We start from the raw sequence: 23,147 nt of genomic DNA on the forward strand, positions 1-23,147 counted from the left end.
CCATAGTTTCGATAAAGGCTTGCGTGTATCTACCGACTCGCAGAAGGCAGTACAACATTGCGATTCCAGCTTGTCTAACAGGCGCTGGATCTTGTTTTGCGTGCGTCTGGCAGTCCGTAAATCGCCCGTTGTCTTCATATGCCCGTATCTTCGTTCAGCACGTCGTCGGATTGCTCGAAGTCGTTTTAGTTCCACATCAAATTCCGTCAGTTTCGAAGAGCATGTGAGAGTAGGCATAGTGTCTTGCACCGTGCTCTTGATTTTATAGCACTTTCGATGTTTCATCGTGGTTTGCGGCTGATTCAGCAACCTACCGTGTGACCCGGGTTCCTATGTCATTTTGTCTTCCGGTCATTCAAAGTAATTTGTGGAATAATGCCTTTAGAATGCAAAGCTTACACATTTGTGAACCACAATAAATTTCAGACTTTGCAATCAGCTGCTTCGAAACTTGCTTATGCAGAAGCAAATGATGTCGTTTCAACGATTTGTTTGGTTCTGCAGAGTGCCCGGGAGCGAGCTGAATTTGTAACCTTTTTCCTGAAAGCGCCGCTTGTGTTTGGTGGAATGATCAGCGTACACATGACTAAACAAAAAGTGACCCTCTGAGGGTGAGCTATTTGCGAACACAAGTATCCATTACAGTGTCAGTATGTTTTGACCAGGAAAGATTGTGAGATATGTGTGTACCGAGATATTTATACTGAGATACTTCGGAGGTATAAGTGTTCTGCTTCTCTATAATCAATGCCCGACAAATTGTAAAGATTGTAAGTTTCATGCCGATATATTAAAGCGTATTGGTAAACAAACCAACGATGAATATGGTATTAGTCATTACGATAATCTGTCAAAATAAAAAAAAATGTGTGCTCTGTTTGCATTTATTCGTGCTACAATGGTGCTACCAACACATTTAACATTAACCTAATTATTTATGGATTCTGCAAGAAATAAACGCTTCCCTAGAATAGATTACGAAAGGTTCAGAAAGTCGATTGGCAGCCTAGCTCCCAACAATCCATTTTGCATTACACCCTTCAGATGGCTTCGTCGCATTTACATTATCTGATCTTGCCGAATGCAACCCCTGGCTGAGATGCAGTAATAATGAAATGCTAAAGTATACTGTAGCATGAATTCCATACCCTAATTTATGACCCGGTAAATTATTCAATTACACAGTACCAGTGGCACCCACGACGATAATGGAATAGAGAATAGTCTAGAGGAATTTGAAATCCCACAAGTAACGGCGGAAGAAGTAAAGAATGCCTTGGGATCTATGCAAAGAGGGAAGGCAGCTGGTGAGGATCAGGTAACAGCAGATTTGTTGAAGGATGGTGGGCAGATTGTTCTAGAAGAACTGGCCACCCTGTATACGCAATGCCTCATGACTTCCAGCGTACCAGAATCTTGGAAGAACGCTAGCATAATCGTAATCCATAAGAAAGGGGATGCCAAAGACTTGAAAAATTATAGACTGATCACCCTACTGTCCGTTGCCTACAAAGTATTTACTAAGGTAATCGCAAATATAATCCAGAATACCTTAGACTTCTGTCAACCAAAGGACCAGGCAGGATTTCGTAAAGGCTACTCAAGAATAGACCATATTCACATTATCAACCAGGTGATAGAGAAATGTACGGAATATAACCAAGCCTTATATATAGCTTTCATTGATTGCGACAAAGCGTTTGATTCAGTCGAAACCTCAGCAGTCATGGAGGCATTACGGAATCAGGGTGAAGACGAGCCGTATGTAAATATACTTAAAGATATCTATAGCGGCTCCACGGCCAACGTAATCCTACATAAAGAAAGCAACGAAATCCTAATAAAGAAAGGCGTCCGGCAGGGAGATACGATCTCTCCAATGGTATTTACAGCGTGTTTACAGGAGGTAATCAGAGACCTGGATTGGGAAGAATCAGGGATAAGAATTAATGGAGAATACCTGAGTAACGTCCGATTCGCTGAAGATATTGCCTTGCTTAGTAACTCAGGGAACCAATTGCAATGCATGCTCACTGACCTGGAGAGGCAAAGCAGTAGAGCGAGTCTAAAAATTATTCTGCAGAAAACTAAAGTAATGTTTAACAGTATCGCAAGGGAACAGCAGTTTAAAATAGGTATCGAGGCACTCGAAGCGGTAAGGGAATACATCTACTTAGGACAGGTAGTGACTGCAGATCCGGAATCAGGCTGAAATAATCAGAAGAATAAGAATTGGCTCGGGTGCATTTGACAGGCATTCTCAGATTATGAACAACAGGCTGCCATTATCCCTCAAGAGAAAAGTGTGTAACAGCTGTGTCTTACCAGTACTCACGTACGGGGCAGAAACCTGGAGGCTTACGAAAAGAGTTCTACTCAAATTGAGGACGGCGCAACGAGCTATGGCAATAAGAATGATGGGTGGAACGTTAAGGAACAAGAAAGGAGCAGATTGGGTGCGCGAACAAACGCTAGTTCATGTCATCTTTGTTGAACTTAAGAAAAAAAGGGATGAGCCTGGGCAGGACATGTAATGAGGAGGGAAGATATCCGATGGTCATTAAGGGGTACGGACTGGATTCTAAAGGAAGGGAAGCGTAGCAGGGAGCGACCGAAAATTAGGTGGGCGGATGGGATTTAGAAGTTTGCAGGGACAACATGGACACAATTAGTACATGACCGGGGTAGTTGGAGAAGTATGGGAGAGGCCTTTGCCCTGCAGTGGGCGTAACCAGGATGATGATGACGAAATTGTTCAATTGAGAATGCGTGGATTCTGTTGCAATGGTAACTTGCAAAACTAATACGGATGTTTGTGAAACAAGGAGGACGGTATTCTTTTGAGAACATTAGGCCCATTGCACTTAGATCAAACGCAGTTAAACTTAGTTAAAACCTTTTTCACCTTCATATCAGGAAATTTCGAAATGAAAGATGAATTCTTAATCCCGTCAGATTGGTTTTAGGAAGAGCCGCTCTATCTGCCGTGCTCTTGGCGATTTATGAAGCCGAATACAACTCGCTCTACGTCATAAGCAATACGCTACTTTACATCCTACAATACGCAGCTCGACATCCCTAATGCCTTAGATACCGTGGAGCGCACGGTTTTGATAAATCTGTTAATATGTGGTGTTCCTAGGTATAAAGTAGCGAGGATTCACTCATTTTTATTTGAAAGAGGATTCTATTGCTACAATAGCGCCTTTGCTTGTTCTAGATATAAACGAACGAGAGGAGTACTACAAAGCTTCGTCCTTTCCGCGGTATTTTTTTAGTGCTCGTATGAGCCCAATTGTCCCCATGTTTATGTAGACAATATTGCACTTTTTGGTATCTGCATCCACAGGTTATATCGACGAATACAAGGTTACTTTCGTGCCCATGAGAAATGGTTAGATATGAATCAATTTTGATTCAACGCCAGCAAATGGGCCATTCTCGTTTTTTCCATGCATGAGCTAGTGCACATCTTTTTGTCTTACACTCTTTAAGAGCTACCACAGGTACAGTCTATAAAACACCTTGGAGTGATATTAACACCTTTGTCAACTGGCCCCCACACATAGATCATACGACTGTAAAAAAGCCCATGATATTTTTCATAATAAAGGCAATCTGATTACATTTTTGTTAATGTAAAATTTCTCGTATATTATATTCTAGACGGTATATTATAATATCGTCTGCAGATCCTTGAGACAAACAACTTAATTGAAACAGTGTTTCGCAATGTAAAGGAAAGTCTGGTGTAGGCATATTTTGCTGGATTCTTGATTGGGCATTTTCTCTTCGCCTGCGAGATTTTATACCCACTTTTCTGGCCGAATCCGTGGCAGTGGTGCTGACTATACGCAAACTAGATCCGCCAGTTACAACCGCCATGTTAGTCCCCGATTCCAAATCATTTTTTTCATTCCTTACCGCGTCTAGTGACCCTAGTGTAACGAGGACGTTTCATTCATCGTTGCCTGGATACTTTAGAAATGTGAGGTTAATTTAGGCACCTTGCCGTCAAGCACTAGTGATAGACGAAATTTCAGATTCTCCAGCCAAGGCATCGATAAGCAGCTCGATTCTCGATTCTCGTGACTGCCCATGCCACTGCTGCTAAATTTCGCAGAGTACTATATACAGGTAATACCAGGCTCAGCAATAACTAGCTCTGTTGATTACCTATGTCTTCTATATTCTTGGCACACATATTCTTGCAAAACACGAGAAGTTGAGAGAAAGAGAGAGAGAGAGAGCAAAGAATAAATGAAAGGTAGGGAGGTTAACCAGGACTGAGCCTGGTTGGCTACCCTACACTAGGAAATGGGGATGGAAAGTTTAAAAGACAAAGTCCACTGTGGTTATCATTAAGTCACTCAGTCTGGATAACAGATGGTGACTCAATTCGGCAGCTTTCAAATATCGCAACAGTGCCTTTGTGGCTTTTTGTAGCTGCGATATGCGAGGCCATGGTCCCAAGATCTTGTTCAAGGTGAACGGTTTTCTAACTAATTGAGAGCTGTGCAGAGGTCATGTCTTTCATTTTAAAAAGATGGGCAGTAGCACAGTAGATGTTCTATGGTTTCGTCGACACCGCAGGCATTGCACTTCGTGCTATCAGCCATTACAATCAAAAACGTGTATGCATTGGTGAATGCGACGCCCAAGCGTGAGCGGCCACCATTGCGAAAAGTTGAAGTGTCCATCACTAGGGTACGCTGCCGTACACCTACATGAAATTTCTATCTACTAACGTCTCGTCTGGCCCACCCACAACCATGCTTATTCTGGGGCGAAGCTGAGACAATATACCTATTCTCGTTGTCTTACAGGCATTTCGATGTCATCATGCCAATTTCATAAACAAACAAGTGTGGAACGCAAGATGCTCTCACTAGAACTTTCCTCAATCATCATCATCATCATCATCAGCCTGGTTACGCCCACTGCAGGGCAAAGGCCTCTCCCATATTTCTCCAACAACCCCGGTCGTGTACTAATTGTGGCCATGCCGTGCCTCCAAACTTCTTAATCTCATCTGCCCACCTAACTTTCTGCCGCCCCCTGCTACGCTTCCCTTCCCTTGGGATCCAGTCCATAACCCTTAATGACCATCGGTTATCTTCCCTCCTCATTACATGTCCTACCCATGCCCCTTTCTTTTTCTTGATTTCAACTAAGATGTCATTAAGTCGCGTTTGTTCTCTCACCCAATCTGCTCTTTTCTTATCCCTTAACGTTGGACCTATCATTCTTCTTTCCATAGCTCGTTGCGTCGTCCTCAATTTGAGTAGAACCCTTTTCGTAAGCCTCCAGGTTTCGATGTAATACAAAAAATACTGTAAATTCTATTTCGCAGTATCGAAGTAGATTTATCGGTGCCTGTAATGCTATTTTTCGGAGCCGCTATTGTCTTCAGCCACAAAATGTTTGCTTGGCAATCTCCAACTACCAGATGTAGCCTAATCAATAAACATGTTAGACTGATCGTCCCCCTCCCCACAGTTTTCTTCTATGTATTTATATATTTACTTGTTAATATCTTTTCCATTGAATTCATGGTTTTATTGTGACTGCTTTCTTTCTCTCAGAAATAAAGTTCCTTCGTTCAAATTAATAGTTTCCTTGGTTTTCTTTATCCACCTAATTTACCCACCCGCTCCCTGGCCAATTCCTCATGTGGGTGTATGCACCACGTCTCAGGACAATAACAGCAACAGCGTTCAAGACAACGATGGTGGATGCTTGGGTTTATAATTATAGCCCTCTGATTATTACTTATGAGAATATGATCACCAGACTGATCTGTTACATTTGTAAGCCTTTATAGTCACTTAAGCTTGTTCTCAAGAATCTTGAATACAAATCCCACTTCTAAATGTTTACGTGTTTATCTTATCAGTTATATTACGACAGAAGCAGCTCAATATTTAGTAGAAGGCATGCATAGAAACGGTTATCTTATAGGAATAAAGCTTCAGAAGATGCATAAGCCATGCAAGAAGACTAACGTAACGACATCTTCCTCGCTTCCAGAAAATGACAGAAATTCTTGGCATAAGTGTCCTTTTTATCCTGCATTGAGATAACTCGAAAGACAAAAGTTTCAACAAAGCAGCCGTGCTACTTCATAAGTAATTTGGACGGTCCAGTAGTAAATGCCTTACGAAAAAAGCATAGGTGCATTCTTATTTTCCTAATTTTTCGGGAATATTCCATGAAATTGACGAAAGGACTCTTGGATTGTGGGCTCTACTGAGATATCTGCCAATAAAAGGAATTTTATAGAATTTATGGCCTACAGTTTCGTCCATGAACCATTAAAATTAATACGCTGTAACAAACTAAATATTTTCTCTAGGAATATGCCCGAAACCTGCTGATTAGTGCCTCCCGCAGGAACTAATGAAAATACCATACAATAATTGAATAAAACGCTCACACTACCCAATTTTATCAGATGCTATAAAAAGTTCTCTAGAGTTTCAATTTGTTTTATTAATGTATTTTTATTTATCTTTCAGGTAATTGATTTTTGTATCATGTTAAATAAAGAGAGCCCTCCATAGACTTTTTTTCAATTAAACAAGCACTGAACAATCAAAAGACATCACAGACCAGTTTTCCATGCGTACTGAGGAACCTTGGACTGCAGTCAGCTGTAATGTATAGAAAGCAGAAAGATGTATTATTATTACTAGGGTTATTGTGTGTGTCTTTAGGCCGAACGCCTTCTGCTGTACTGGAAAAGGCACGCAAAACAGGATAAGAATGAGGAATACAAAATACCCTAAGATATAGAATATGAAAGCATGCAGTGAGGGAAGAGAAGTGATAATAGTAGTGTTACTTATAAAGAAATATATTAGTCATACAATGCATGGCGCGCACAACACAACAAATATACGTTAGAGATTACAGTGCGGGCCTCAACAATGACTAGTTCGTTGGAAAATTTGTAAAAGATCTTTCTACATCAGTCGTCCAAATGATTAAACAAAACTGGTGATCGAAATGTTTCGTGATCAGAAATAATGGAAATACGCTTCGTCACGTCCGCACTCATTCCCGTCTTTGCGCATCTGCAAGATGTTGCAATCTTTTTGAGCATCCTGCTTCCCACGTGTAGCGCAGCAAACTGGACTCAGTCTTCTTAACAGCCCTGCATATTCTTCCTCCCTTGTCTCGCTTGAGCATCCACTAGAATATAAATGCCATTCACGAACATTAACCAGAACCGCGCTGCTCCAGCGTATCAGGGCGAAGAAGCCTCTCATGTCTCCCAATAAAAAGACAGTATTCACCGACGAATACGATACTTCCTAATGCGAAAATTGAGCGGAACTCTATTTGTGTTTTGATATTGCGTGTCAATATTTTGCAGTATGATTATATAGGCATGCAGTTTATACTAGGAAGAGAACGCTGTGAGTAGCGTGCTTTGTTTGCATGCAGATGACGCGCGCTGCTCTGGCGCCACATCGCAGCCACCTTCGCCCGTCCTGCGACGCACTACGCTCTTCTCAACGACGCCCAAGGGAGCTTAATGATCATCGAGCCTTACCCGTAGGCGCTCGCCATTGCTCTTTGCAAGAGTAGCGATCCCCGTTACACACGCTGGCACCGCGGACTGACAACGCCGCGGATGAGCGTAGCACTGCCCACCTCACGCTACCCGGCCCTCCCCACCACCCCTCAAAGCACAAGTTGCCCACGCGGCTGCGATGGCCATGGCCGCCGGCACATCAGCGCATGCGCCTGCCACGCCCACTCCGCTCATTCTCCGCCTCATACTTTCACTGTAGTGTACTCAAACATTCCTCCTCGCGTCCTCTCCTTTCCCGCTGCGCTCCGCGTTCTCTTTCCTCTTTGACTGCGCGCCTTCGCTATGTTTCGCCTCCAAGGTATGACGCCGACCCTCAACGTAAGAACGGGCGTCCAAGAGCTGCGGCACTTAATGTGAAATGCCTTCTCTTGCTTTTCAAATTCTACGTTGAAAGTACGATTCAGTAACAAAAAAACGTGTTAGGCATGTTTCATACTCTGTTAACTGGGGAAACATCCTCATCGTTTCACAATAATAGGGGCATAAGAAAGTAACAAATCAATTCTTTGACGCTTGAAAATACAGCCGAAGATAATTTACCGGAGCAAAATGAACAAACCAGGTATATTTGCGGCTATATCCCGAAACAAGTGAATCATACAGAACCTTCTGTACACTCTTGAGTGTTCGCCACCCCTGTATCCTCAAAAACGAACGATGTCTTGTATGCGCAGCATCCCTCCCTTCAAATCAAAGGCGCCGTGTGTAGTGCCATGGCAGTCGCACTGGTTGGCGGAGGGCTAAAGAGTTTTGGCTTGTAGAATAAGTATTGGTTATTGTAATGACATCAAGTTCTATTCACTGTGATGGATGGAGCACGGCCAGATGTGAAAGTAAAAAATTCATTCAAACTCTTCTGGTAGTTGTCTAGGTACGCGTATGCATTGGGCCATGTGCTAATCCCCGGGCAGCCCGGTGTCATTAATACTGTCATGAAACATGATCCGACCAGTGTAGACGACAGCGCTGCAGCGGCACGTACTGCAGCGACACGTACTGGTTTTAGGGAAATTGCAATGTACCTCTTTTCAAGCTACCTAAACGGCCCAAAACAATATGTAAAATTTGGCTCCTTTGCTTTCGAGTATACTACAATGGTTTCAGGAGTTAGGCAAGGATCAGTTTTGGGGCCCATTCAGTTCTCGCTATATGTCAATGATCTCCCATCATTATTAAAGTTATCAAAAGCTGTTATGTACGCTGAAGATACCACGCTATTATTTGCAGAACAATAAAAACAGCGAGTTATCAAACATATCAACTTGATTTGCATGTGATAAATTATCACTACACAGAGATAAGACAAAATACGTAGTATTCAACTCCCGTTATTCGAACTAGCTGCGACGTAATAGGTATGAAAATTCATCTTCTAGGTGGAACTATAGGACAAGTCGACCACATAAAATATTTTGGGGTATTATTGGACTGCAACTTGTAATGGATACCACATATATCTAGTATATGCGCGAAATTAGCTTCGGCTTGCTAATTTTTAATAAAATGCAGATAATATTTTGACATTAGAGTACTTAAAGTTGTTTATTTTTCCATATTTCACTGTCACATCATATACTGTTCCGAATTGTGGTCCGGCACATATAAAATATACATATATCCCTACTTTCGGTTACAGGAAAGGGCCTTGCGCATTCTGACATACACAAGCCCACATGATAATAGTGACATGTTTTCGGTCGTCTCGGTATATTACCATTATCTCTAGCATGGGAAATGAAAGTTGGCATATTAACACTATTTTACGTGACAACATTCATTATCACCAAGCCGGTTTATTACACCTAATTGCAATACGAGGGGTGCAACAAATATAAATTTCAAACTACCAATCACTCGTAACACGTATGGCCAACGACTACTTGAGTTTCATGGTGCGAAAATTTGGAACCCAGTACCTCTTGATGTAAAAATGGGCAACCATTTCGTGTCTGCTGTAAAAACGCTATACCTATCAGAAAGTACGCGATTTTCCATCAGTCTGGTTCTCCACTTGTTTCATACTGTGCCAAATTACTCCTTCACGGATCTATTCAGAAAACCTACCCTTGAGCACAGACCATTGCCAATATGTTACTTCTATGTATATTATGCAATTTCTTTTTTGTTTTCGTGTGTGTATGCATTCTCCCAATAGGTTGGTGTTATTACCAGTGATTCATACGCACTGTTTCTTAGTGGTTTTAATTGTATGTATCCACCGAACTGTATTACATTGTATCGCTAATAGCTAGGTATGCACATGCTTTTGTAGCGGCAAGCTACATATGTGATTATGGCCTTACACTAACCTTTGGCTAGTGGCCGAACAGTTCTTTTGAACAAATTATTATCAATGAAAAATCAACTGTATTGAATTGAACCTCGTCGGATTCGATCGAACCGCGCTTCGACCCTTACCAATCTTAATGGCTTGTTATCAGCCTCTATCGGACTGGATCCGACTCTTATTGGTCTTTATCAACCTTATAGGAATGGCTTTGACCCTTATGAACCCTTGTCCTGTCTTTACAAACTCTATATGATTGTCACGCCTACGTTAACGCCTAGTACGCTTGCTTGAGCAGGAAAAACGAACACATGAACGCAATGTGCAGGACACACAACCTTCATTCCATAGGCTATTTTAGCAGCAGTAGCACACGCTAACATTCAACACTTATTGCACATGGAATGTGTCCTCCCTTGCTAAGCTTTACGCTCGCACAACCGCGTTTACTAACATCAGTGCGGTGATTGTCTATGCGCTACAGTAGGGGCGCTTACAGTACCGGTTCTGTTCCGGGCGGATATCGGCTTCCCCCCGGTCTGTGGTCCATCGTTGCAATCCGGTCGTCTTCAGTCGTCACTGGTGTCAGGCGTCACCGATGCCCCGGCCGACGAGACGAGGGCACAGTCGCTTAGGAGCTGTCGCGCTCTGGCATAGCGGGGCTCCTGCCGGCTGGCGCTCCTGGTGCGCGCCGGCCCAGCTTAGTTCCCTAGACGGGACGGTGACTGGCTGCAGCCAGTCTCCGCGCGTCTACGTTCAGTGGCATAAATGCTGACGTGTCCTGGTAGGTAGGTCCGGGCCAGCGGTAGTTCCGGGGACGTCGGTCATCTGCTCGCCGAGCCTGGTACTGGGGGGGACGTCGATGCGTCGCCTAGGATCGGGGGCAGGACCCAGAGAGGCGATCTGCGGCTGCCTTCTCCTAGAACGCTGTGCCCCGGCCACAACGTTCCTCCCTGCGCGCCCCTTCTCCAACATGGCGGCTCCGCGCGCTGGCTTCACTCCTTCTTCCTCTCCTTCTTTCTTTGTTTATACTCTTCACTCCTGACAATGACCCCTCTATTTTCCGAGTTTTCGCTCCACGGAAACATCACTCACTCCTCGTCACCTCTTGGGCTTACATGGACACTGCACTTCACTTCACCATACCACATATAACTTCGCCGTTTCTTCCTTCACACCTCACTGCACTCCACCGCACTTCACTACACACACGCACACATCACGTAAGTTCCTGCCGAGTCTTAACCATACGTCAATGTCGACGGTGCCACCATTCACATAGCATTGTTTTCCGCGAGTGTTTGCGGAAGACTCCTCAGAAGCTCTAAACACTATATCCATGCGCAACAAGCAGTCTCCAAGTATGATTGTATACTTGTTCAGTGTTATTAACTAAAACGAACGTATTCAGCAAAATCAGTGATGTCCTTCGTGGCACGTTCACTCATGTGGTTCGCAAACTCCGACCTACCGGTTCTTGTCTGACATTAATTTATCAAGACAGGAAGCTTTGCACGGGTCCTGGCTCTTGACGCCGGCGCCTCATCGAGACATGACCATGGGTAGAATGATAAGGAGGACAGTAGTTGTTGGCACTAGACCTAGACCTGCATGCCGAGAGCTTGCCAAAGTTTTCGGACACAGCGATGACACGTCCATTGCTCTTCAATTCTTGCGCCCGTCTGTTGGCCATTTCTATTGTTGGGATGCCTGCTTGATATGAAAATTCCGCAGCCAACTCTTGGATGACCATTTCTGTGTCCTTTTGCAACGGTTGCTTAACAATAGGCGTAGTCCCTAGATGTACGTCTGATATCAACCCTTTTGGTGTGGTTCTGTGACATATCTCGCAACATCGCACAAACCGTTTAATGTCACTTTGCATGCACGGCCAAAAGAATTCTTCTGATACTCTACTGGTCAACTTCCTTACTCCTTTATGTCCAGCCGTTATAGTGTCATGGGACAGCTCGAGGACTACTCTTCGTAAATTTACTGGCACTACTAACTGTCGTGTTTCTCTTCTATCGTAGGTTCTGGCTATTCGGTACAGTAATTCAACATTATCAAACTTATGTACGACTCGGCTCTTCTTACACTGGACCCATTTCCCTAAAATTTCAAAATAACGTCGCAAATTACTGTCCGCTTCTTGCCTTTTTTCATTTCTGTCACGGTTATATCCATGGTGGTGCTTGAAATATTCTTTATATGGACATCTTTCCTATCTTGGTTCCTTGTGCTTTTCTCCACTGACAATATCGTATCTTCTCTGGTATACGGATCCAAACTTCTTTCGTTGTCTCGGCCCCCGGCTTCGGTGGGTTCATGCTCCGTCATACTTGTAATTTGGATATTGGGAAAACTCCAGAAGGGATCTGGATCATCCACTCTTCTGACTCCTGGCACATTCACAAGAATAACGTCGTAAAGCGGTTCTTTGACGCACCGAGCTTCAGTCCGATCGCAGTATTAAGGCGTGAAAAACAATACACGAGCCACGGGCATTCGCCGTACCGTACTATCAGCCAATCGAACTGGTGTTTCTGTACGCGTGATATCTCTTTCCAGCACCATGGATTGCCTTACCAAAACAATGTTGGGCCCAGTGTCTTTGAGTACCAACACTTTTTGTCCCTGCAGCACTCCCACTACAACCGGCATCGAGGTTTCCGGGTCTTCCCACCACGGAGCTGCCATGACAGCACTTGCCTTATAGCTGGACTCCTTCTGTTTAATTTGCGGGATGTCAACATCAATGGGCCTTTCGCTCGCAACAATGCATGCCATCTTACTTTCTCGCTTAGCTCGGCAGCTTTGTATTGTATGTCCATGCCATCCATACCCCTCGTACTTCAACGTCGGACTCTGAATGCAACATGAGGGACAATTCACAGCCCGATGCCCTATCCCGTCACACATAAAACTTTTTATTGTGCTCCGAGTCTTTACTCTCTCATTATGTGTCTTTTTATATTCCTTCCCCTTTCCCCAATTCTCTTGGTCTAGGGCTTCTAAATAGCGTCTGTGTTTTCATATAGTTCCGCGGCCGTCCTCAAGTTGCGCTCTTTCAGGAATATTGCCATGCCCTGATGTCATGATGCTAGGAAGTGTTCTGCAAACATATTGTCTCTCATTTCTTCAAATGTCTTCTCTATGTTAGCCATCTCCAACCAACGATCAAAGTAGTTGGAGATTCGAGCGGCGAATTGCTGGCCCGTCTCGTTTTCGTGTGGCTCGGACTTTCGAAATTTATCCCTAAAACCTTCCGCCGTTAGTCTGAAGCGTGGTAGGAGAGCCTTCTTCACTTTGTCGTAATCTAGTGCATCAGTCGCTGACATCCGGCTGTAAACGGCGAACGCTTCCCCCACAAGGCACATACTCACTCCCATCGCCCAGTCACCCTTCTGCCAGCGTTGTCCAGTTGCTATTCGCTCGAAACGCTGTATGTAGGCATCTAGGTCATCTTGCCTTTCATCAAATGGGACGATTAACTTCTGGGGACACACTGTCGCTATCCTCTCAGATACCAGGTATATTTCCTGCCTCTCCTCCACTGTCACTCATGCGCAGCTGCAATTTCTTTTCCGTAATCTCTTTTTCTATCATTAAGGTCCTATATGCAGGCTCGTCCGCAGCTTTCGCTCTCTCCTCCGCTTCCTTGGTAGCCTCTCGCGCCTCTGCGCGTTCTTCTCTTAATCGCTTCTGTTCCTCGTGATACAGCGCTATTATGGCTTCAGCCGACATGCCCGCGGCACTCCCAGCAGTCATCGAACGTTCAACGTCCATTCCACTGCTCAAGACACCCCCAGGCACATGAGGAAGTTAAAGGGATCCTGGCAGTCAAGCCAACGTTGTCACGAATACGTTAACGCCTGGTACGCTTGCTTGTGGAGGCAAAAGGAACACATGAACACAATGTGCAGGACACACAACATTCATTCCATAGGCTATTTTAGCAGGAGTAGCACACAGTAACATTCAACACTTATTGCAACGGAATGCGTCCTCCCTTGCTAAGCTTTATGCTCACACAACCGCATTTACTAACGTCAGTGCGGCGATCGTCTATGCGCTATAGTAGGGGCGCTTACAGTACCGGTTCAGTTCGGGGCGGATATCGGCTTCCCCCCGGTCTGTGGTCCGTCGTTGCAATCCGGTCGTGTTCAGTCGTCGCTGGTGTCCGGCGTCACCGATGCCCCGGGCGACGTGACGAAGGAACAGTCACTGAGGAGCTGTCGCGCTCCGGCAGAGCGGGGCTCGTGTCGGCTGGCGCTCCCGATGCGCGCCAGCCCAGCTTAGTTCCCTAGACGGGACGGTGACTGGCTGCAGCCAGCCTGCGCGCGTCTTCGTTCAGCGGCGTAAACGCTGACGTGTCCTAGCATGTAGGTCCGGGCCAGCGGTAGTTCCGGGGACTTCGTTTATCTGCTGACCGAACCTGGTACTCGGGCAGGACGTCAATGCGTCGGCTAGGAAGTGGGGCAGGACCCAGAGAGGCGATCTCCGGCCGTCTTCTCCTGGAACACCGTGCCTCGGCCACCACGTCCTTCTCTGCGCGCGTCCCTTCACCAAATGGCGGCTCCACGCACTCACTTCAATTCTTCTTCCTCGTCTTTTTTCTTTGTTTATATTTGTCACTCCTGACACCCTACCCTTTTCACCCTTATATGTCCTTCTCAGCGTTATCAAATATGATCTCACCCTTAATAACCCTTATCCGACTTAATCCGACAGTTATCAACCCTCATCACTTATAAATTCATTGAGTTCGTATCTGGCTCTGTTGATTATGTATTGATTCTGTGTTGATTGTGTGCGGATTGTTATCTGGCTGTGAATATTCACTGTCTCCAAGTGTGGGTGCTAAGCCCAGTGAGTAAGACACTGAGTTTCTAAGTATCCCGCGTAATGGACGGTTTTCGTCAGTAAGTCGACACACAAATGATTACGGATTTATAACACTTCACAACTCTCAGATTTCTGGAGAAACTAACCTTTTACTCTGTAAGCGTCTGACGAGCACCGCGTGCTTCATTTCGATGTCTTAATGACTTGGCGAAAAAGAAGACCTCTGATTTTTGCGTTCCCGAGTGCGATGTGTACAAAACAAATGCTGGAGGCATCTGCTTGTGACCGAAAACGCTTTCTGAGAACTCTTGCAGCCCAGATTGCTTCTCTCCTATATATATCGATGCAGATAAACAAGACCCATTTTTACTAGCTCACGGCACGAAATGAGAGAGAGAGAGAGATAATATTTAATGGCAGAAAGGTGGAGAAGTTGGCCTGAGTGAAGTGCCTCTATCCTGCCACTCCACGCTGCGGAAGGGGTTTGTGGAATAACAGAGGTGGGATGAGAAGAGGAAGGAAGGGTAGTGGTACGGAAAATACCATGAGCGCTGCACACCTTCCTGTATCTGCGCATTGTGTACGTGTGCACTTCACACCACAGCACAGTCATCTCAGCGAGCAGAGTTAGAAGTTCCTGCAATGTAGCCAGGAGACTGTCTATAGCGTTCATAATTTTTACCGCTGTTAGCGCCACTGGCGTATTTAAACCGGACAGTAGCAGCTGCAGGGCGGCGATTATTTGTCGCAGCGTGGTTTTAATAACAGAGCCCGGTGGTGCCATGTGAGTGCACTGTCCTTGCTCGCACTGACAGTCTAAGGCCCGTGTTCGCGGCGGCAAGGGTGGCCATACATTCGATTCCGGGCTTGCGCAGCTTGCTTGAAGCAATGTTAGAGAGATTTATCGATGCCAATTCAACTACCTCCTCCTGGACCTGCGGAATTTGAGCCAGGGAGCTCTCGTTTGGACCTACAGCTTGCGCACGCCGATGACGCGTTCGTCTCCTCCGCTTTTGCACTGACGCTGCCGCCTCCTTGTGAGACATACTTGCCTTGCTCATTTTGTTCAGTATTTTTTTCTCCTTTTTTGTTTAGCACACTCCTTGGAATTGGCATCGTGGGGTCCATCGCAATTTGAGCACTTCATTTCTTTCACTGTGCACGAAGATACGTCATGGCTGCCGGCACAGCGGAGGCATGCCGTATGGCCTGTGCATACAGCGCTGACATGGCCTAGCTTAAGGCACTTGTGGCATCGCAGTGGGCGGTGCACATAAGGACGCACCTGGTGTCTCACGTAACCCACCTTGACATGATCAGGTAGCGTGTCTCCCTCGAAAAGAAGCTTGACGTTCGCCGATCGACCGAAGCGGTGAAAATCTATGTCCTTCTCTATTGAAGACAGAAGCCTTCGTAGCTCTTTGTCGCTGATGTCAATCACGACATCGGAAATAACACCTGCCCTAGTGCGACCACAGTGCACGGTGAAAGACCGGACTTCTATGTGTCCTAGTATGCGTACGGTTTTCAATATTTTTTAGTGTGGCCTGCGTCGTTACTTCCCCTGTAACTACGTTTTTCTTCGTGTGAAAACGCACTTTGTTAATTCCTTTCGGGGCCAAATTACCAAGGTAAGTGTTAAGAATCTGTCTGCCTACAGAATTTAAACTCTTAGACACATCGAGCGGCACAAAAGCGATCCTGTAAGACGGAGTAGGTGGTCCGTTGGGCCCTGGTCACTGACGTCGTTAGTTGTCTTGCGGTATTTTCTCTTCATTCGCCTGCCCTACACGACGGTGTAGCCATCGTCGGAGTCCATTGGCTCGCTGTTAGAGAAACAGGAACCGGACGTCTCCATGCCTACGTTGCAAGCTTTGCACTTTATCCCTGCGAGACGCAGTGAGAAGAGGCGTGCTCGACTTTGGTGGTGGAACCTTGGTGACCTTGGGGCTGTCATCGCCTCAGATGGCTTCGTGTCCAAAAAGCACAATTAAGCCTCCACTATGACAAAACTATCGCAGCAAGGCAAGAAGCGACGCTTGCCCAGATCACTTCATCGATTTGGGTGCGTGCGTGTAGGAGATCGGCGATATTTTGCGGAAGCAGATTGTGATAGGCAAGAGCGGAAAATCTTCTTGTGACTGCATCGAGAATATTGACACAGCGCACGTTCTACTGGACTTCGTATTACAAACTGAGCACTTTCTTCACATCAGAGGGCAGTCGCACGCATGAAAGCTCTTGGCAGTGCTTGTGGGGTTTCTTGCTGGATTCTTCTTTGTAGCTAAGTCGCATTTTCGTCGCTCACACCTGTAGTCAAGATTCAAACTGTCGCAGGTAGTTGCTTTTCAAGGTACTTTTCAAGTTTCTTGCTCTTTCCTAGTAGTTTGGCTTTTCCGTCAGGTTATTAGGAAGCTGTGTGTCCTCGCGTTACGGCAATTTAGATAGATAAACAATAACAGGATGATGAAGCTCGTCGCAAACGACGAAGCTGCCTTTTAAGATGCACAACAAACAAGCTAGATTTAAAGCACCTAACAGGATGATGAAGCTCATCGCAAACGACGAAGCTGCCTTTTAAGATGCACAACAAACAAGCTAGATTTAAAGCACCCAGGGCAAGCAAACCGAAAACACAAAATAAAGAGAGATGAAGTGCATGCAAGCGTTTAGGGTACACAAAGATCATTAACCAGAGACGGAGACACGATGTAGGGTCAGGACGATAAGCATGCGAAGAGAAGATTGAGAACACGTCCTAGTACAGCGTCGATCCTTGTGTGCGTTGGTAGCGGATGGACAGCCCTGTCTACATTCACCAGCCGGGACTTGGCTGAAATATCGGAAGCGCCGGGCAGGGCACGCCGGACACCCTTACGGCGTTGCTAGTTGCAGCCTTCGGGCGGTATGAGATAAGGTATCTGCGTCCAGGTGGGAGCGTGTTGAAAGCACAGGCTTAGAGCTCGAGTAGTCACTACGCCCTCGCCCCGGACGCTACCTTGAATCTCTCGCCGCAGGTTTCACGATCACCGACTTCTCCCCGAAAGTTATTCGCTTATTTTACGCGTAAGCGTACATGGCCCGTATTTGAAATTGGCGAGATTACGCTTGAAGCCGCGATGGAAGTGAGCGCTGGAAGAAAACGGCGCCTGGAGGTGGAGTAGAGGATCGCCGTGTAGTAGCTGGAGCTGCAAGGCATCAGACGTTCTGTAAACACATAGATCTCCACGTTCGAAAACCTACTCAAGGGAGTCAAACATGGACTGGAGCATGAAGCTACAGAAGGCGAACTCAACAACCTAAGAGTGCGGACGCAAGGGGTACGAATACTGTACGCCCGCATGCTTGGCAAATCGAGGACGGAAGTGCTGACGTTCGATGGCCTCATCGAACGCTGGCCCCATCGATGGCCCCTACCAACCCACTCGACAATACAGCAAGATCTGCCAAAATCAAGGACATAGGACGCATGTCTGTCCAACACCAATCATCAAGGCTTGGGCGAAATGTGGCCTCCGCGACCCACCAGCGGACCATGAGTGTGCGCCCGAGTGTGCCTTGTGCGAGGGAGCTCATCCTACAGCGGCACCATATTGCACCAAAAAACTGAAGCGCGTCCTGAAAAGCGGAAGCCAGCGTATGAGACAACATAACCACCTCACAGGAACCCCCAAAAAGAGGTGGCCCAGTTCGGACTGAGAGAAATCTGACTCGTGCGAGAGGACCCGCTCGCGTACCAGGTCAACCTCCCGAGGATGATCCAACTGCCGGGGCCGAAAACAAGAGGAGATGGAAAGCACCAAGCAACAGAAGAACAAGAAACCATCTCCAAAGAATTAAGGCGACAAAAACAAGGTGAGCTGTTCAGCAACAGCCGTCAAATCCACACATCAAACAACTGCACAGATAACACGCCTAGAACGAGATCTAGAGTTAGCTTAGGCGCCTTAGAGTGTGAGGATCCGATACTAAAGCAAATGCTGTCGCAGCAACAGAATACACAGGCTAAAGTAAAACTCTTGCTTGGGCTAGTTGGTTCATGCTTGAATGTGCAAAGAGCAGGGCGCAAAGGTCAGGGCAGAAGACGACCCTGTCGTTTGTCTTCTTCTGCCCTGATCTTTGTGCCGTGCTCTTTACATATTGAAATACAGACTAAACTGGCACCGTCAGAGCAGGCTTCGGGGCAAACTGCACCAGCACCCCAAAAGCACCCTAGATTACAGGAACAAGGTTAACGCTCGAAAAACTCCAGACACAAAAAATCCAAGAGACTTTCCAACAACTATTACCTTCAATAGCAGAGCAGCTCACCCACCATGTGTCAGACCAAATAGCACAACTAACGCAACAAATGACCGAGTTTGAAGTCCGACAAAAAACATCAGGCTATGCAAATTAAAATCATAAAAATGGTGCGTAAGCAAATTACTGGAGTTAGCATTAGAGAGAGAACCAAGAAGCCATACGCCAGACCAGGCTAGCAGCCATTGCACAAGAAAGCAACCATGCCTAAACATAAAGCAACTGTAACAGAAAATTGCGGAATCTGGCAGTGGAACTGTCGTGGATACCGGCGGAAAAGGGGACCTTTAGCATAGCTGGTGAGCTCACAAAGTGAGCCACTAGCTGTTATAGCCCTTGAGGAAGTCGGATCCACTCCAAACCTTCAGGAACACGAGGTGTAAAAACAGCCGGATTCGGAGAAAGCAATAACTACCTTGGTATTGAAATCGATTACCGCAATCAAATACAATCCTTTTACCGACACGGATATTCATTCACTAAGATAAATAATACATAAAGGCCTGAACAAAAAGAGTGTATTTTTAATTAACATTAAGTCCACCAAACCAGAGAAATACACAGTTTGACAGCCTCCTGCAGGAAACTGCCCGCCTGGTAAAGGGAAGGCAACTGGTGATAGCAGGTGACTTCAACGCCGAAACTCCTAGTTGGCGATACCCAAAACAGGACGCTAAGGGCAGAAAAATTCTGGAACAGCCGGAACAACTCGACATGACAATCATAACTGATCCTGCAGTGCCCATTTGACAGGGCAACAGTGTGAGCACGGACAGCAGCCCTGACCTAACGATAGTGAAGAAATACGAACATGTGCACTGGATACACCCTAAAGGATTCAGATAGCGACCCTTATATCATAATCACCACAATTGGGGTTGGGAAAATCAAAATACACATAAGGAACAGCCGAAATTACATACTGGGTGAAATACCGCCAGATGCAAAGCCAACAAAGCATCAAAATCGATAGTTTAAGTAAATGGTGTAAAAGTTTAAGAACACACAAGGATAAAGTCACACAAGAATTTTCCTGCGCATGTGACATACCTGAGATAGGTTCTCACTTACTGCATCTCTGGGAGGCACGCAGAGGACTAACACAAAGATTGAAGCGACAAAAACAGAACCGGAAGCTCAAAATATGCATTGCAGAATTCACCCGCAATGCAGAAGAGTACGCAACGCAACTAGCTACGTCCAATTGGGAACGCTTTTGTGAATCCCTTAATGAGATACTGAGTACCGCAAAAACTTCGCGCATACTAAAAGCAATTATGGAACCAACCAAAACCAAGAACGAGGGCTGTAAAGCGGTGGAACGGCTAATCCATACGTACCCAGCGACGGAATAAGAACTCAAACAATAATTATTTAACAAGTGTTTCCGAACAGACCCATCTCCCCCACCCTGCGAGACCAAATACCGGGGCGGGGGGGGGGGTGCTCCCACCCTGACCTCAATGAACCCCTCTCCATCTAAGAAGTTAGAGCTGCCATAGCGAAAATGACCCAAAACACAGCGACAGGCAAATACGAGATAACTAACCCCTTGATTAGAAACCTAAGCGATGAGGCTTTACAGGCATATACTACATTTATAAATGAACATTGCAAACAGGGTACTACTCCAGGGCAGTGGAAGCACGCTCAAATAGTTTTAATTCCCTAGCCAGGCAAGAAATTCGCAATTAATAACCTTAGACCAATTTTCTCAACTTCCTGTCTGGAGAAACTATTTGAAAAGAATAGTCAACTCTAGATTACAAAACTACTTAGAGGACAATGAAATCATTCCAAACACTATGTTTGTATTAAGACCCAAGCTCTCAACTCAAGACATCCTCCTCCAGTCGAAGGAAGAAGTCCTGACAAATATACCAAGATCAAGCAAACACGTTGTCAAGGCCATCGACATAAAGGACGCTTTAGATAACGTAAGCCACTAAGGAATACTTAATGTCGTGACTAAAACAAACTGCGGAGAGCGGATATACAACTATGTGCGCAGCTTTTTAAATCAACGAACCGCTGAGATTAAATTTGGCGGAGTATAAATCAAGACCTTCAAGGCACCCAACAAGGGCCCTCCGCAGGGCTCAGCGATCACGCCAACGCCATTTAACGTGGATGATAGGCCTTGCAAGGAAATTACTAACCATCCCGGGCATCCAGCACGCACTATACGCGGATGACATTACAGCCTGATGGGTTATCGGGTCGCTACGTGAAAAGGAAGAACGATTACAAGCATCTGTCTGTGAAATCGAGACATACGTGCAAGCCAGAGGGCTGCAATGTGCGTCTGAGAAACTTAGATTACACGAGTCTAGAGAGGCAAAGGAAATCGTAACGTCCCGACGGACCCTGCCCTTAACATGAATATCAGACTTGCAAATGATGCAATACCTGAGAAGACCACAATCCGGGTACTAGGCCTGTGGCTACAATCACATCAACACTGCCAATACGGGCTTAACCTCTTCAAGACGGCAACACAACAAGTCGCAAGAATTATAAAGCGGGTATCCACGAGAAAGACGAGGATGAAGGAATCGACACCCTTCGTCTAATCAGAAGTCAGGCTAACTTCATTTACAGCTTGGCGTATTACCAGCTAACGAAAACAGAGAGGGATGCGATCAATTCGTGTTTAAAGGGCCCCTGAAAAGGTTCGGACAAATTTTGTAGACGCGTAGAGTACAGCTTAAGTAGAACATTCGCACCACAATTTAAGTGAAGCGTTGCGTATTAATGGAGCTACAAGCGATTAGAAGCTACCCTCCTCCCTAGCCATGCTTTTTCTCCTCAATTCGTTCGCCGAGCGAGTGGGGCTAAGCTCCCCCTTCACTGGTTCAGCGTCACGATGCGACGTCACATCGTCCACTTCCGGTTGTTTTGGAGCCCGCCCCCGCCCGCGCGAGACCGCTCCTCTAGCCGCTTGGCCGTCGACCCCAAGCGAGAGCTATCGAAGCAGCGTGCGTCGCGAGCATTCTGTCGTAGCGCCGAACGTGTCTTGTATTCCGGTAACCACAGGCAAGCTGGTCATTTCGGCAAATGACTGTAGGCATAAACTCAAGCTGATGAAGGAACTTTAGCATAGACGTACGTGAGCGCCCTGATCGGTCAGCACAGTCAATACACTTGTTGGTGCTGCGTTTAACCAGCCAAACAAAGCGTTAATATTCCTCTAACCAAGTGTAAAACATTTGAAACATTTATAAAAAGAACGTGTTCATGATTACACTCCTGCGAAAAATACACATCAGCAGCAAAGAAGAATAAACTTCGTTGCTGCTACTGTGTATGGTTGAGCTCTGTTCCACCAAGTGGCTGCACCGTGCAGACCATTCGCATTTGCGCTTCTGCTCATCTCATGGCTCATCCCGTTACGGCAAAGTCAAGCGGCCAGACACCTTGCGCTTGCGTTTTCCCTAATACCGGACTCGGGAAACGCTTTTGCGTTAGTAATCTTCCGGTGTAAAGTGACGGCCACAAACGCGCAAATCCTGGCACCGATCGGATAGCGGCAGTCCGATGCGCAGCAGCCAGTTCGCTCGTACGCTGCCTTGCAGAGGGACACGATGTCGCAGCTTGACATATTGCCAGTCGCTACGTTTGCAGTCCACAAGGCAACAAATTCGAATCCTAGTGCTCGCGAAAAGACTGAGACCGACTCTCACCGCTGAGCTCTCTTCAAAATGGAGTACGTTGTAACACAAGCAGACGACACATGCTGTGTGCCGGAAGTGCTTAAGTGTACTGAAAAATTGTTCTTGTGCATCCTCTTTATGTTACTTTCTTTTCATAAAAACAAATTAGCTAACATTCCAACTATTACGAAGATCATTTGTTTACCATAAAGTTGGAAAAATTATCGATCACGCGCCCTTGGCAGCCAATCGGATAGCTCGCCCCAATGACGTCGTATGGGTGATTTCGGTCATATGGGTAGGGGCGGCTTAAAATTCCGCCGAGCAGTGCGCTGCGATCGGCAGTGATGTGCATATTTAAAACATTATTTTAAATTACACGCTTTACGCGGAGCACTTAGATGTGCCAATTAATGATCAGAAGGACCTACTCTAACGACTCAATACGTTTGTAGAA

At 45.9% G+C, this 23,147-nt stretch overlaps 1 protein-coding gene across 1 annotated transcript in view; it reads right to left on the reverse strand.

The window, feature by feature from the left end:
- Positions 1-23,147, reverse strand: part of LOC142578040 (uncharacterized) — a 55,734-nt gene that overhangs the window by 15,971 nt on the left and 16,616 nt on the right. Inside the window, exon 3 of the mRNA XM_075687459.1 lies at positions 6,613-6,653. Coding sequence (XP_075543574.1) covers positions 6,613-6,653 — 41 coding nt within the window. The remainder of the gene's footprint in view (positions 1-6,612; positions 6,654-23,147) is intronic.

The sequence above is a fragment of the Dermacentor variabilis genome, chromosome 4 (assembly GCF_050947875.1).
Source record: "Dermacentor variabilis isolate Ectoservices chromosome 4, ASM5094787v1, whole genome shotgun sequence".
NCBI lineage: Eukaryota > Metazoa > Arthropoda > Arachnida > Ixodida > Ixodidae > Dermacentor > Dermacentor variabilis.